At 45.0% G+C, this 16,038-nt stretch overlaps 2 protein-coding genes across 2 annotated transcripts in view; one reads left to right on the top strand and one right to left on the bottom strand.

Annotated features, from left to right (window-relative positions):
• The window catches only part of LOC115161273 (beta-galactoside alpha-2,6-sialyltransferase 2), a 71,327-nt gene that overhangs the window by 48,336 nt on the left and 6,953 nt on the right, over positions 1–16,038 (top strand). The window contains exons 5-6 of the mRNA XM_029712110.1: positions 399–500; positions 8,599–8,773. Of these exons, the coding sequence (XP_029567970.1) occupies positions 399–500; positions 8,599–8,773 (277 nt within the window). The remainder of the gene's footprint in view (positions 1–398; positions 501–8,598; positions 8,774–16,038) is intronic.
• tmtops2b (teleost multiple tissue opsin 2b) overlaps positions 11,701–16,038 on the bottom strand; it is a 66,586-nt gene continuing 62,248 nt past the window's right edge. The window contains exon 4 of the mRNA XM_029712111.1: positions 11,701–11,963. Within this exon, the coding sequence (XP_029567971.1) occupies positions 11,748–11,963 (216 nt within the window). The 3' untranslated portion in view covers positions 11,701–11,747. The remainder of the gene's footprint in view (positions 11,964–16,038) is intronic.

Below are 16,038 nucleotides of genomic sequence, written 5' to 3'. Positions count from 1 at the left end.
AATGTGATTCAATCTAAGCATGGACACAGGCACGTGTGTGTGTGTGTGTGTGTGTGTGTGTGTGTGTGTGTGTGTGTGTGTGTGTGTGTGTGTGTGTGTGTGTGTGTGTGTGTGTGAACCAGCTGGCCTATTAGGGGGTAAGTGATCACCCTGCTTGATACCAGGGGCATTATGAATAAGGGGGACATCACCACACTCTCAGCATGGAGTAAACACCCACACACACTCTACTACTGTCACACCAACAATCAAAGCACCCACAGAGCACATTCCACTGTGGACCCACAGCTACCATAGATAGAGAGATAGAGCTATAGAGTGTGTGTGTTTTCACTAGTATGGGCACTGCAATGCTGCATCTAGTTTCCTGTGTCAACTTTGACCCCTCCCCTTAACAGATCCTGGCCAATCCTGATCACCGCTTCAACACCAGCTCCCTGTATAAGAACGTGACTCTGGTGGCCTGGGACCCTGCTCCGTATGCTGTCAACCTACACAAGGTGTGTGTGTGTCTGTGTGTTTGAAGCAGACACTATTCTCTTACCTTGCCCACTCTGTCTGAGAAGCCCAGTAACGGCATCTAGAAGGCGATATGTAAAGAGCGTCACTCAGCAGAGCCCCAAAGTCCTGTTGAATGGGTGGAGGATGGGCCACGGTTACGATAGTAATGTTAATGAGGACCTGTAGTTGTGGAAGACTACACGTGGACAGGTTGCCTCGTTGGTCTCTCTAACCCACGGCCTGAAGGGACAGAGTGCTACATCATACACCCACACACTGTCTATTTATTACATGTCAACTTTCTATACCCCACACTCCTCCTCCTTTCTCTTCTCTCCAATCCCCTCTTTCTTCTCCTCTTTTGCTGTTCTTCTTTTGCTCTGACATTGCTTCCCTATTTTTCTTCTCTGCCACCTCTTCTTCCCTCTCTTCTTCCTCTTTTATATATTTTACGGTTTCCTCTTTATCGCCACCTACTTGTATGTTAACAGTCATAAGGCTGCTAGTTTTAGGTTTCCCCCTTCTCTCTCTCCCCTCCTTCCCTCTCTCCCCTCCTTTCTCTCTCTCTCTCCCCTCCTTCTCTCTCTCTCTCCCCTCCTTCTCTCTCTCTCTCTCTCTCTCCCCTCCTTCTCTCTCTCTCTCCCCTCCCTCTCTCTCTCTCTCTCCCTCCTTCTCTCTCTCTCTCTCTCCCCTCCTTCTCTCTCTCTCTCCCCTCCTTCTCTCTCTCTCTCCCCTCCTTCACTCTCTCTCCCCTCCTTCACTCTCTCTCCCCTCCTTCACTCTCTCTCCCCTCCTTCACTCTCTCTCCCCTCCTTCACTCTCTCTCCCCTCCTTCCCTCTCTCTCTCTCCCCTCCTCTCTCTCTCCCCTCCTTCCCTCTCTCTCCCCTCCTCTCTCTCTCCCTCCTCTCTCTCTCCCCTCCTTCTCTCTCTCCCCTCCTTCTCTCTCTCCCCTCCTTCTCTCTCTCCCCTCCTTCACTCTCTCTCCCCTCCTTCACTCTCTTCCCTCTCTCCCCTCCTTCACCCTCTCTGCCCTCCTCCTTTTCTCTCCCCTCCTTCACTCTCTCTCCCCTCCTTCACCCTCTCTCCCCTCCTCCTTTTCTCTCCCCTCCTCTCTCCCCTCCTCTCTCTCTCTCTCCCCTCCATCTCTCTCTCTCCCCTCCTTTTCTCTCTCCCCTCCTTCCCTCTCTCTCCCCTCCTTCACCCTCTCTGCCCTCCTCCTTTTCTCTCCCCTCCTTCCCTCTCTCTCCCCTCCTTCACCCTCTCTGCCCTCCTCCTTTTCTCTCCCCTCCTTCACTCTCTCTCCCCTCCTTCACCCTCTCTCCCCTCCTCCTTTTCTCTCCCCTCCTCTCTCCCCTCCTCTCTCTCTCTCTCCCCTCCATCTCTCTCTCTCCCCTCCTTTTCTCTCTCCCCTCCTTCCCTCTCTCTCCCCTCCTTCACCCTCTCTGCCCTCCTCCTTTTCTCTCCCCTCCTTCCCTCTCTCTCCCCTCCTTCTCTCTCTCTCCTCATTTCCCCCTCCTCCTGTCACCTCCTCTCTTTATTTCATGACTATTACGTCAGCCGCAGGACCAATCAGCTTCTCTCTCTGATCCTCCTCTTTCTTCATGTACTCCCTCCCTTTATCCCTACCTCTTTCTGAGCTGAGGTGCATGCTCAGTAATAAGTCCTGGGGAAAAGGACAAGGCTATGATGATCATTGTGAATCACTGGTTAATAGATTTCATGGGACTCCTGGCTCCAGCAGGTTAATCACCCCCCCCCCCCTATTTCTCCCCTCTCCTCCTCTCCTCTCTTTTCTAATAGATTTGAATTATTTAGTCCTTAGCCCTTGTATGTTATGTCATCACTTCAGGAGACATGCTGTCCTCTCTCTCTCTCTCTGTGTCTCTCTCTGTGTCTCTCTCTCTCTCTCTCTCTCTCTCTCTCTCTCTCTCTCTCTCTCTCTCTCTCTCTCTCTCTCTCTCTCTCTCTCTGGTGAATACATTTTACAATGGCTGTTAGACTAATCGCTGTTTAATTAAACAGGAGGGAACATAAGTGGAGACGGTTAGCAGGTGTTGCCTGAAATGTTGCAAAACCAACACACAGATCTACATACACTACTTTCAAGGCAGTGTGTGTTTAATAGTTTTACCTCAGTAGAGCCCAGACGTCAAGCTGTTAACTTGCTGACCTGGTCTCTCTCCATCGCTGTGCTGTCTCTCTCCTTCTCTCTGTCTCTGAGAGCTGCCTGCCATTCACCACTCAGCCCTTCTTAATTTAATGAACACTTATCAGCCCACAATTTGTTTAAACATTTATTCACACCACTAAAGTCCTCATAACAATAGTTTTTTCACCCTGCTCCAAATTGGTCTCACTAGAGTCCCAGCCGACAGAAAATAACAGCTGTAAAAGTGTGTGTGTGTGTGTGTGTGTGTGTGTGTGTGTGTGTGTGTGTGTGTGGTACTTGATTGCATGTCTGCTTGCCAGCGTCAAAATGTTTATATATGCATCCAGCTCGCTCTGTTCAATCATTTTAAAAGGCTTAATTGATAGCCTTTTAAAATGATAAACTTGGATTAGCTAACACAACGTGCCATTGGAACACAGGAGTGATGGTTGCTGATAATGGGCCTCTGTACGCCTATGTAGATATTCCATTCAAAATCAGCCATTAGAAAACCCTTTTGCAATTATGTTAGCACAGCTGAAAACTGTTCTGATTAAAGAAGCAATAAAACTGGCCTGCTTTAGACTAGTTGAGTATCTGGAGCATCAGCAGTTGTGGGTTCGATTACAGGCTCAAAATGGGCAGAAATAAAGAACTTTCTTCTGAAACTCGTCAGTCTATTCTTGTTCTGAGAAATGAAGGCTATTCCATGCGAGAAATTGCCAAGAAACTGAAGCTCTCATACAACGCTGTGTACTACTCCCTTCACAGAACAGCGCAAACTGGCTCTAATCAGAATAGAAAGAGGAGTGGGAGGCCCCGGTGCACAACTGAGCAAGAGGACAAGTACATTAGACTGTCTAGTTTGAGAAACAGATGCCTCACAAGTCCTCAACTGGCAGCTTCATTAAATAGTACCCGCAAAACACCAGTTTCAACTTCAACAGTGAAGAGGCGACTCTGGGATGCCCATCTTAATCTTTTGTTTTTATTGGTCAGTCTGAGATATGGCTTTTTCTTTGCAACTCTGCCAAGAAGGCCAGCATCCCGGAGTCACCTCATCAATGTTGACGTTGAGGACCCAATCGCACAGGACGGGGCGGGGTTGAGACCCAGGGCTTCCAGCTTAATGATGAGCTTGGAGGGTACTATGGTGTTAAATGCTGAGCTGTAGTCAATGAACAGCGTTCTTACATAGGTATTCCTCTTGTCCAGATGGGATAGGGCAGTGTGATGGCGATTGCATCGTCTGTGGACCAATTGGGGCGTTATGCAAATTGCAGTGAGTCTAGGGTGAAGGTGGAGGTGATATGATATACTAGTCTCTCAAAGCACTTCATGATGACAGAAGTGAGTGCTACGGGACGATAGTCATTCAGTTCAGTTACCTTGGTGGACATCTTGAAGCAAGTGGGCACAGCAGACTGGGATAGGGAGAGATTGAATATGTCCGTAAGCACACCAGCCAGCTGGTCTGCGCATGCTCTGAGGATGCGGCTAGGGATATAGTCTGGACCGGCCTTGCGAGGGTTAACATGTTTAAGTGTCTTACTCACGTCGGCCATGGAGAAGAAGAGCCCACAGTTCTTGGTAGCAGACCGCGCCGGTGGCACTGTGCTATCCTCAAAGCGGGCAATTTTCTTTTGGCTGATTTTCTTTTTGTAGTCTCTGATTGTCTGTAGACCCTACCACATACGTCTTGTGTCTGAGCCGTTGAATTGTGACTCCACTTTGTCCTTATGCTGACATTTCGATTGTTTGATTGCCTTGCGGAGGGAATAACTACACTGTTTATATTTGTATGTGACAATCCCAGATGTCTCTCTGGAAAGCAACCCTGGCTCTAATTTCATCTACCTTGTTATCTAGAGACTGGGCAAGTAATATACTCGGAAGCGGTGAGTGGTGTGTGCGCCTCCGAAGTCTGACCAGAAGGCCACTCTGTCTACCTCTTTTGTGGCGACGTTGTTTTGGGTAAATTCCTTGGGTGGTTTGAACAAAGGATCCACATAGGGAAGGTCGTATTCCTGGTTGTAGTGCTGGTAAGCTGACGTTGCTCTGATATCCAATACTCCATCATTCTCCTTCTTGGTCAAATAGCCCTTACACAGCCTGGAGGTGTGTTTTGGGTCATTGTCCTGTTGAAAAACAAATGATAGTCCCACTAAGCACAAACCAAAAGGGATGGCGTATTGCTGCAGAATGCAGTGGTAGCCATGCTGGTTAAGTGTGCCTTGAATTCTAAATAAATCACTGACAGTGTTACCAGCAAAGCACACCCACATCTTCACTCCTCCTCCTCCATGTTTCACGGTGAGAACCACACATGCTGAGATAATCCGTTCATCTACTCTGCGTCTCACAAAGATACGGCGGTTGGAACCAAACATCTCAAATTTAGACTCATCAGACCAAAGGACAGATTTCCAGCGGTCTAATGTCCATTGCTCGTGTTTCTTGCCCCAAGCACATCTCTTCTTCTTATTGGTGTCCTTTAGTAGTGGTTTCTTTGCAGCAATTCGACCATGAAGGCCTGATTCACGTAGTGTCCTCTGAACAGTTGATGTTGAGATGTGTCTGTTCCTTGAACTCGGAAGTATTTATTTGGGCTGCAATTTCTGAGGCTGGTAACTCAAATGAACTTATCCTCTGCAGCAGAGGTAACTCTGGGTCTTCCTTTCTTGTGGCAGTCCTCATGAGAGCCAGTTTCATCATTGCGCTTGATGGTTTTTGTGACTGCACTTGAATAAACTTTCAAAGTTCTTGAAATGTTAGCTTAAAAAAAAAAAATCTTTATTTGACAAGGCAATGTTCCGGATTGACTGACCAACATGTCTTAAAGTAATGATGGACTGTCGTTTATCTTTGCTTATTTTAGCTGTTCTTGCCATAATATGGACTTGGTCTTTTACCAAATAGGGCTATCTTCTGTATACCACCCCTACCTTGTCAAAAAACAACTGATTGGCTCAAATGCATTAAGAATGAAAGAAATTCCACAAATTTAACTTTTAACAAGGCACACCTGATAATTGAAATGCATTCCAGGTGACTACTTCATGAAGCTGGCTGAGAGAATGCCAAGAGTGTGCAAAGCTGTAATCAAGGCTAGGGGTGGCTACTTTGAAGAATCTCAAATATATTTTGATATGTTTAACACTTTTTTGTTTACTACATGATTCCATATGTGTTATTTCATTGTTTTGATGTTTTCACTATTATTCTACAATGTAGAAAATACTAAAAATAGAAAACCCCTTGAATGAGTAGGTGTGTCCACACTTGTTGACTGGTCCAATGTGTGTGTGTGTGTGTGTGTATGTGTATATATATATATATATATAGAGAGAGAGCACTTGCCAAACGCACTAGTGTGTTTCAGCCTGGGCCTTGAATTACGTCATTCAGCTTTTTCCCGGGTTCTGAGAGCCTATGGGAGCCGTAGGAAGTGTCACGTTACAGCAAAGATCCTCAGTCTTCAATAAAAAGAGCCAAGATGGACAACAACTTGTCAGACAGGCCACTTCCTGGTCAGAATCTTCTCAGGTTTTTGCCTGCCATATGAGTTCTGTTATACTCACAGACACCATTCAAACAGTTTTAGAAACTTTAGGGTGTTTTCTATCCAAAGCCAATAATTATATGCATATTCTAGTTACTGGGCAGGAGTAGTAACCAGATTAAATCGGGTACGTTTTTTATCCGGCCGTGTAAATACTGCCCCTATCCCCAACAGGTTAAGATCACCACTTTATTTTAAGAATGTGAAATGTCAGAATAATAGTAGAGAATGATTCATTTAATCTTTCATTTCTTTCATCACATTCCCAGTGGGTCAGAAGTTTACATATACTCAATTAGTATTTTGTAGCATTGGCTTTGTTTAACTTGGGTCAAACGTTTCGGGTAGCCTTCCACAAGCTTTCCACAATATGTTGGGTACATTTTGGCCCATTGGTCTTGACAGAGCTGGTGTAACTGAGTCAGGTTTGTAGGGCTCCTTGCTCGCACACACTTTTTCAGTTCTGCCCACACATTTTCTATAGGATTGAGGTCAGGGCTTTGTGATGGCCACTCCAATACCTTGACTTTGTTGTCCTTAAGCCATTTTGTAACAACTTTGGAAGTATGCTTGGGGTCATTGTCCATTTGGAAGACCCATTTGTGACCAAGCTTTAACTTCCTGACTGATGTCTTGAGATGTTGCTTCAATATATCCACATAATTGTCCTGCCTCATGATGCCTTTTATTTTGTGAAGTGCACCAGTCCCTCCTGCAGCAAAGAACCCCCATAACATGATGCTGCCACCCCCGTGCTTCAAGGTTGGGATAGTGTTCTTCGGCTTGCAAGCCTCCCCCTTTTTCCTCCAAACATAATGATGGTCATTATGGCCAAACAGTTATATTTTTGTTTCATCAGACCAGAGGACATTTCTCCAAAAAGTATGATCTTTGTCCCCATGTGCTGTGGCGGCTCTCGTTGGTGGTAGAAGTAGACCAAGGCGCAGCGTGGTAAGTGTTCATGATTCGTTTATTCAAGAGACACTAAAACAAAATAACTACAGCAACAAAACAAAAGCGAACAGTTCTGTCAGGCACAGACACTAAACAGAAAACAAGATCCCACAACCTCAGGTGGAAAACAGGCTGCCTAAGTATGATTCCCGATCAGAGACAACGATAGACAGCTGCCTCTGATTGGGAACCACACTGGCCCAAAAACAAAGAAACAGAAAACATAGAATTTCCCACCCGCGTCACACCCTGATCTAACCAACCATAGAGAATAACAAGGATCTCTAAGGTCAGGGCTTGACATGTGCAGTTGCAAACCGTTGTCTGGCTTTTTTTATGGCGGTTTTGGAGCAGTGGCTTCTTCCTTGCTGAGCGGCCTTTCAGGTTATGTCGATATAGAACTCATTTTACTGTGGATATCGATACCTGTGTACCTGTTTCCTCCAGCATCTTCACAAGGTCCTTTGCTGTTGTTCTGGGATTGATTTGCACTTTTCGCACCAAAGTACGTTCATCTCTAGGAGACAGAATGCGTCTCGTTCCTGAGCGGTATGACGGCTGCGTGGTCCCATGGTGTTTATACTTGCGTACTATTGTTTGTACAGATGAACGTAGTACATTCAGGCATTTGGAAATTGCTCCCAAGGATGATCCAGACTTGTGGAGGTCTCCAATTGTTTTTCTGAGTTCTTGGCTGATTTCTTTTGATTTTCCCTTGATGTCAAGCAAAAAGGCACTGAGTTTGAAGGTAGGCCTTGAAATACATCCACAGGTACACCTCCAATTGACTCAAATGATGTCAATTAGCCTATCAGAAGACATCAATTAGCCTATCAGAAGACATCATTTTCTGGAATTTTCCAAGCTGTTTAAAGGCACAGTCAACTTAGTGAATGTAAACTTCTGACCCACTGGAATTGTGATACAGTGAGTTATAAGTGAAATAATCTGTCTGTAAACAATTGTTGGAAAAATGACTCGTCATGCACAAAGTAGGTGTCCTAACTGACTTGACAAAACTATAGTTTGTTAACAAGAAATTTGTGAAGTGGTTGAAAAACTAGTTTTAATGACTCAAAACTATAATTTGTTAACAAGAAATTTGTGGAGTGGTTGAAAAACTAGTTTTAATGACTCCAACCTAAGTGTATGTAAACTTCCAACTTCAACTGTGTATACACACACACACACCTGCAAATGACTGCAGAAGGAAAAGTACTGTCTGTCTCTGTTTGTATGTTTGTCTGTCAGTCTCTGCCTCTCTCTGTCTGTCTGTGTTGGTCTGTCTCTTTTTTTCTTAGGTATGTCAGTCTAGAGTAGACTATAACTTCTCTCTCTCTCTCTCTCTCGCTCTCTCTCTTTCTCTGCCCCACCTCTCAAACCTCTTTCCTTTCTCTCTCTTTCCCCTCTCTCTCTCGTGCTCTCAAACAGTGGTATGCCAGTCCAGACTATAACCTGTTCAGTCCGTACGTGGAGCACCGGAAGCTCCACCCCACCCAGCCCTTCTACGTCCTCCACCCCAAATATTTGTGGCATCTCTGGGACGTGATCCAGGGCAACACCCAGGAGACCATCCAGCCCAACCCACCCTCCTCTGGGTTTATAGGTGAGACTATGTATGCACACACATGCATACATGCACATACACACGTACAAGTGCACGTGCATAAACACATTACGCACACACACAAAAACACACACTCACACACTTACACAAGTGTTCTATAAAGCTGGCTCTGTGGTTCTAATGTTAACGTTAGAGAGTCTGAGATGCAGCCAGTCCACTTCTCTATGCTGTGTAATAGAGTGTTGTATTATTGTATTATTATAAAACAGCCATACAGGACCCGTCCTATAGCACCACTCATTGGGCTATTCAAATCTAGCGAACGTCGTCATCAGAACAATGTAATTATTATTATATATTATACTCCTCCTGTCACCTCGGGGTCCAGTCGCCATGCCAACAACATAAGTATGGGGGGGTTGGCATCATGTGCAATTTTCTATGCCCTAGATACAGCAATTATGACCATAGGAAGAGTGTGTGTGTGTGTGTGGAGTAGATAATGCAGACTCAGGAAGTTGACGTGTCTTCTGCTGTAACTCCTCACACTCCCCTTCTCCCGACCTCTTAAGACGAGTTATTTCTGAATAGATTATGCATGCATAACTGTTGCAGGGGTGTATTTTGTGTTGCAGTGGGATTTGGGGTGTTGTTTAGGTATACGGTAGTCGTTTAGTCCCATTTGGGGAGAACGATGTCTCAAAGATTTTATTGTCCCCAGTGATGTGGTGGTGTATTGCTGTGTTATATTACATATTGTTTAGGTAATTAGGTCAGTTTGGATTGCTCAGTGGACCAGTGAAACAACAAATCACACAAGAAACACAGAGAGACTGAATTCAGCACTTTCTTTGTACAGGTTTGGATGAAGGGGGGTGGGGGGGGGTGGCACAAGACGTGGAGGATGGGGGCACCCCAAACGTCACACATGAATTCATGAATTGAAAGCCAATTCTCCCCAATCAAAATGCTGGCAGGTCCGGCAAAGTCCCATTCCCTGTATTTGAGATCCATGTAGTTCCTCAATAGAGAAGTTCAAGATCACCCACAGTCACCAGATCACCCATAGTCACCAGATCACCCACCAGATCTCCCGCAGCTGCCAGATCACCCATAGTCACCAGATCACCCACCAGATCTCCCGCAGCTGCCAGATCACCCACAGTCACCAGATCACCCACCAGATCTCCCGCAGCTGCCAGATCACCCACAGTCACCAGATCACCCACCAGATCTCCCGCAGCTGCCAGATCACCCACAGTCACCAGATCACCCACCAGATCTCCCGCAGCTGCCAGATCACCCACAGTCACCAGATCACCCACCAGATCTCCCGCAGCTGCCAGATCACCCACAGTCACCAGATCACCCACCAGATCTCCCGCAGCTGCCAGATCACCCACAGTCACCAGATCACCCACCAGATCTCCCGCAGCTGCCAGATCACCCACAGCCACCAGTGTAGCAGTCACCAGTATCGTCCTGGGCTGAACTGATCTATCTCCTGTAGAAAGTAGTCTTTGTTCTCTTGATAAACTTTCAGTCTTTGTAGCCTTTATCATCTCTTTACTGGATATCCCAATATAATATACCTAATATATCCCATAGCTTATTGCACTTTAGTCAGTGGCTGCATCTTATTCCCCTTACTTATTTCGAGAGCCTTATGTAGTGCACTACTTTGGGGAATAGGGTGCAATTTGAGACGCAGCCTCAAACTCTCTCATCAGTCTTCACAGTTCGGACAGCACGGAGGCTGGGAGTAGGATACGCACTGGCTGTGTGTGTGTGGAGTGTGTCTGTGTGTGTTTGTTCGAGGCGTGGGGTCGGAGTGTGTGTGTGTGTTTGTTCGAGGCGTGGGGTCGGAGTGTGTGTGTGTGTTTGTTCGAGGCGTGGGGTCGGAGTGTGTGTGTGTGTGTGTGTTCGATGCGTGGGGTCGGAGTGTGTGTGTGTGTGGGGGGGAATGTGACAGATATACCTTTTCACTTGGGCAGTGCTGTGTGTTTTGTGGTTTTCCAGTGTGTTGAGCGATGGTATTTACACCAAGACAAGCAGACTGTCAATAGAGCAGAGTGACATCAAATGGTACACACACACATAATTCATACACACACACACAGATAATTCATACACACACACACAGATAATTCATACACACACAATTCATACTCGCACACATGCAGTACATATAATTCATGCACACACACATGCACATAATTCATACACACACACACACACACACACACACACACACACACACACACACACACACACACACACACACACACACACACACACACACACATAATTCATACACACACACAAAATTCACACACAGAATGCATACACACATAATTCTCACATACAATTCATACACACACACAATTCACACACATACACAGAATTCATAGACACACACAGACACAAAATTCACACACACACACATAATTTATAAACACACACACACAGATAATTCATACACACACACACATACACAGAATTCATAGACACACACAGACACAAAATTCACACACACACACATAATTTATAAACACACACACACACAGATAATTCATACACACACACACATACACAGAATTCATACACACACATACACAGAATTGACACACACACACACACACACACATACACAGAATTCATACACACACACATACACAGAGATACACACACTTCCTCTTATGCATGCAGGACACATGCTCACTATATTACAGCCTCTGCCCCATCCCCCATACACTCACATAAACTTACTTTCTCTTGGACACACATGGACAATTTCTCTCCCACATACACACACATGCACAGGTAAACACATCGAAGTGGCTGGGCACGAGCAGAGGAGAGACCCCCGAGGGGTTTTATGCATGGGGCTTGGAGCGCTCACGTTGTGATGGCCTATTGGTTTGCACAGTGCACCGCTCAGCTAGCTAGCTACTGTATCATCATCATCCAACGATCATTCACTCTTCCCCGTTGGTCTTCCCGGCGTGCCTGCTCAGTAAGTGACCTCGGGAGGGTTGTTGCGCTCAGTGGCCGGGGTGCTGCAGCCATGGTTGTGGATACCGGTGGAGATCCGGGCGGTGCACGCCACCGTGTTGCTGTAGACACGCCGGTTGAGCTGGATGACAGTGGTCTTGGAGGGCATGGAGGAGAGGCCGTTCTCCGTGGCACGCCGTTCACACTGGAACAGGATCAGGAAACACCTGTAGAACTGAGGAAGGGAGGAGATATTAGTTGTGAGGGGGGAACGGGTAGGGCAGATATGGCAGAAGGGAGTGAGGTGAGCAGGACAGAAGGAAGAGGTGGAGGAGAAGGCTGTTGCTACAGCAATGAGAAGCAAAAAACATCATTATCCATCTTCTCTTTTTGCTCATTTTGGTTGCATGAACCAACCAGGACTCATACATGGAGATCCTTTTATCATTTTCTATGTGCTTCATGTTTCTATGTGCTTCATGTTTCTATGTGCTTCATGTTTCTATTGTTCCATGTTACCATGGCAGCTGATGATTCTATGGCCTGTATCATGCAATGTCTCTCTGGGTTGTATGAACAGAGTGTTGATATGACGTCACTTCTATCCTTGGCCAATAACACTTCATCTGCACTTTGATTATTTGGTGGCCTTTTCCCTTTTGTGTCTATAGAAACAACACACACTAGCAAGAGAGGTCGTAGAACGGTCACCCACAGAGAGAGTTGGTGTAACCTTTGTTCCGTCTCCCTCGAGAGGTTGGACAAATGTATCCGTTCCCTGGGTTTTACCTGTCACATTTCTCTCTGTCTCAAAGCTAAACAGGAAGTTAGGTAGACGGAGAGGAAAAGCCCCTCTAAGGACCTCACTGCATCAGCAGAATAGCATCAAAGACAGTACAGTATGAAGATAGGCAGAAAGTGGTTCTCCAACAGAATTCCCAGATCACACTTGTAGGCGACGTGATGGCGACGTTACCTAGCTAAGCTCATGCACAGAAACACCTCATTGGGTCCAACAGTCGTGTGGCGCCGAACTCACATCTGCAGGCCGTCAAATCAAAGACGCTATTACGTTGGTTTTGATGATAATTCAAATGTCAGATTACTACAAATCTTGTGAAAGTGACAATGACAGTTTCGGCTACTTAAAACTTTGTCTGGAATCTTTGCATTTAGATTTAGAGAAAATGACCAACTAAGGAGTGTGAAAACGGGGATGGATTTGGGGGTATCCAGACTCTAGTCTCTGTGTTGTAGGTGTGTTTGGGACATGTCAATGTAAACACTGTGTCCTGTTTACCTGCTAGTTCATGATTTGCCTGGTATCCAGACTGAATGTATGTTCCATTTCACTATAGTTAAGTGAAACAATAGTGCAACAGAGCTTTTATACTAGACAACTTCATAATTACATAATTCAATGTATGGATTGTAAGGGCTGATCCAAATTAGTCCACTGGTGGATTGTTTGGTCGTTAAGCTGTTGGTTGACCAAAATGTATTTTAGTCGATCAGTAGCAAATATATATATATATATATATACACTACCGGTCAAAAGTTTTAGAACACCTACTTATTCAAGGGGTTTTCTTTTCTTTTTACTATTTTCTACATTGTAGAATAGTAAATACATCAAAATTATGAAATAACATATGGAATCATCTAATAATATGCATATTCCAGTTCCTGGGCCTGAGTAGTAGGCCGTTTAATTTGGGTACATTTTTCATCCGGCCGTGAAAATACTGCCCCCTAGTGAAGTTAACAGGTATGCCTTGTTAAAAGTGGAATTCCTTTCCTTCTTAATGCGTTTGAGCTAATCAGTTGGCTCAGTGATTAATGGTATACAGAAGATAGCCCTATTTGGTAAAAGCCCAAGTCCATATTATGGCAAGAACAGCTCAAATAAGCAAAGAAAACAAGAGTCCATCATTACTTTAAGACATGAAGGTCAATCAATACGGAAAATGTAAAGAACTTTGAACATTTTTTCAAGTGCCGTTGATCCGGAGTTACTGCTGCTGCAGAGGATAAGTTCATTAGAGTTAACGGCATCTCAGACTGCAGCCCAAATAAATGCTTCACAGAGTTCAAGTAACAGACCCATCTCAACATCAACTGTTCAGAGGAGACTGCGTGAATCAGGCCTTCATGGTCGAATTGCTGCAAAGAAACCACTACTAAAGAACATTAGACTGGTGGAGATCTGTCCTTTGGTCTGATGAGTCCAAGTTTGAGATTTTTGGTTCCAACCGCCGATTCTTTGAGACTCAGAGAAGGTGAACGGATGGTTCCCACACATGCGAGAATGCCAAGAGTGTGCAAAGCTGTCATCAAGGTAAAGGTTGGCTACTTTGAAGAATCTCAAATATAAAATCGATATTGATTTGTTTAACACCTTTTTTGGTTACATTATTCAATATGTGTTATTTCATAGTTTTGCTGTTTTCATTATTATTCTACAATGTAGAACATAGTAAAACAATAAAGAAAACCCCTTGAATGAGTAGGTGTGTCCACACTTTTGACTTAATTCCTATCATTTCTAATCTACAATGTTTGTTTGGTTACGGTCATTTCTGTTAATGCATTCAATATATTATTATTCCAGTATTTTACTGTTCTCGTTGTCGGAGGGGACACATTGTTTTTCAGCGTGCACAACCTATGCTACACTTGTGAGAAACAAGTTTTGTTTTTTTTCATTCCATTTACAAGTTTTGTCAATGTAGTCATTGTCTTTTGTTTGAAGCGCTTCTGCCGAGTAAGGACACACCCCTGATTACGCATAGAAGTAAACCTATAGTGTCCATTTGAGGATCTGATGGTATTTCTGATTGGCTTAACGCACCACCACTAATGAGCTGTGGAGCTTCTCAAAGTCTGTTTATACATCCATTGAGAATGACATCAGTTCCTCAATGTATTTGAAACATCTTTCCAGCTCTCTCCCTTTCGATAACCTCTCAGCATGAAAGAGAAAAATGTCATGTTCTGAACCAGTGGAAACATCATAGAACAGGCCTACCTGATGACCTCTTATCCCTTGTGCAAATAGCCTACAGCTGTGTCTGTCCCAAGCTCACTGGCTCAGGAACCTCTGAGGGCCCAGCATATTTTATACAATGTTTCAAGTTAGCTAGCACCAGCTTTAGGCCATACCCAAGTTAATAGTTGATACAATGTTCGTGTTCGTTGCAGACAGGCCATGTGTAGCCAATGTGATTTTAGAGGATATTTATTTTTATCTGCAGTCTGCAATGTTTTATTTGTTGGCTTTATTGGCTATTTTTACATAGTTGGAAATGGCAATAAGTTACTTTTTAGGTTTGTATCATTTTCATTCATTTTCATGACAATGAATTTGAGATACGAAGACATTATTATAAATTAAATGAAACTCTTCCACAGAAATGTGCTTATGAAAACCATAACTGGCACGCAGGGTGGTAGAAATGTTAAGATAAACTGGCATTCCAGGTGAGAAAGGTTGCTGACTCCTCATGCAGCCTATGACCGGCAACTTCAGGAGAGTGAAGGCAGAATCTGTGAAAGCCAGTAGGAGCAGGAAGAGGATAGTCTGGTTAGGTTTTTTTCTTCTGCTTATCTTGATCTTTGGCTCCCTCTCATTTGTGTCTTACTTCATCTAACAGTGCGCTTAAAGCATCAGACAAGCTCAATACATATTGCCCTACCCTATGCTTTGACCTCTTTCTCCCCTCTCTCTCCAGATGAAATCTTGCGTCTTGTGACGGCCAGCCGCCCAACAACCTGCCCGCTTGACCCTATCCCCTCCTCTCTTCTCCAGACCATTTCCGGAGACCTTCTCCCTTACCTCACCTCGCTCATCAACTCATCCTTGACCGCTGGCTACGTCCCTTCCGTCTTCAAGAGAGCGAGAGTTGCACCCCTTCTCAAAAAACCTACACTCGTTCCCTCCGATGTCAACAACTACAGACCAGTATCCCTTCTTTCTTTTCTCTCCAAAACTCTTGAACGTGCCGTCCTTGGCCAGCTCTCCTGCTATCTCTCTCAGAATGACCTTCTCGATCCAAATCAGTCAGGTTTCAAGGCTGGTCATTCAACTGAGACTGCTCTTCTCTGTGTCACGGAGGCTCTCCGCACTGCTAAAGCTAACTCTCTCTCCTCTGCTCTCATCCTTCTAGACCTATCTGCTGCCTTTGATACTGTGAACCATCAGATCCTCCTCTCCACCCTCTCCGAGTTGGGTATCTCCGGCGCGGCTCGCTCTTGGATTGCGTCCTACCTGGCGAGAGTCCGTCTCCGCACCACGTGCTCTCACCACTGGT

This window comes from Salmo trutta, chromosome 24 (genome assembly GCF_901001165.1).
Source record: "Salmo trutta chromosome 24, fSalTru1.1, whole genome shotgun sequence".
Lineage (NCBI taxonomy): Eukaryota > Metazoa > Chordata > Actinopteri > Salmoniformes > Salmonidae > Salmo > Salmo trutta.
This window is presented reverse-complemented; position numbering and strand designations above follow the sequence as displayed.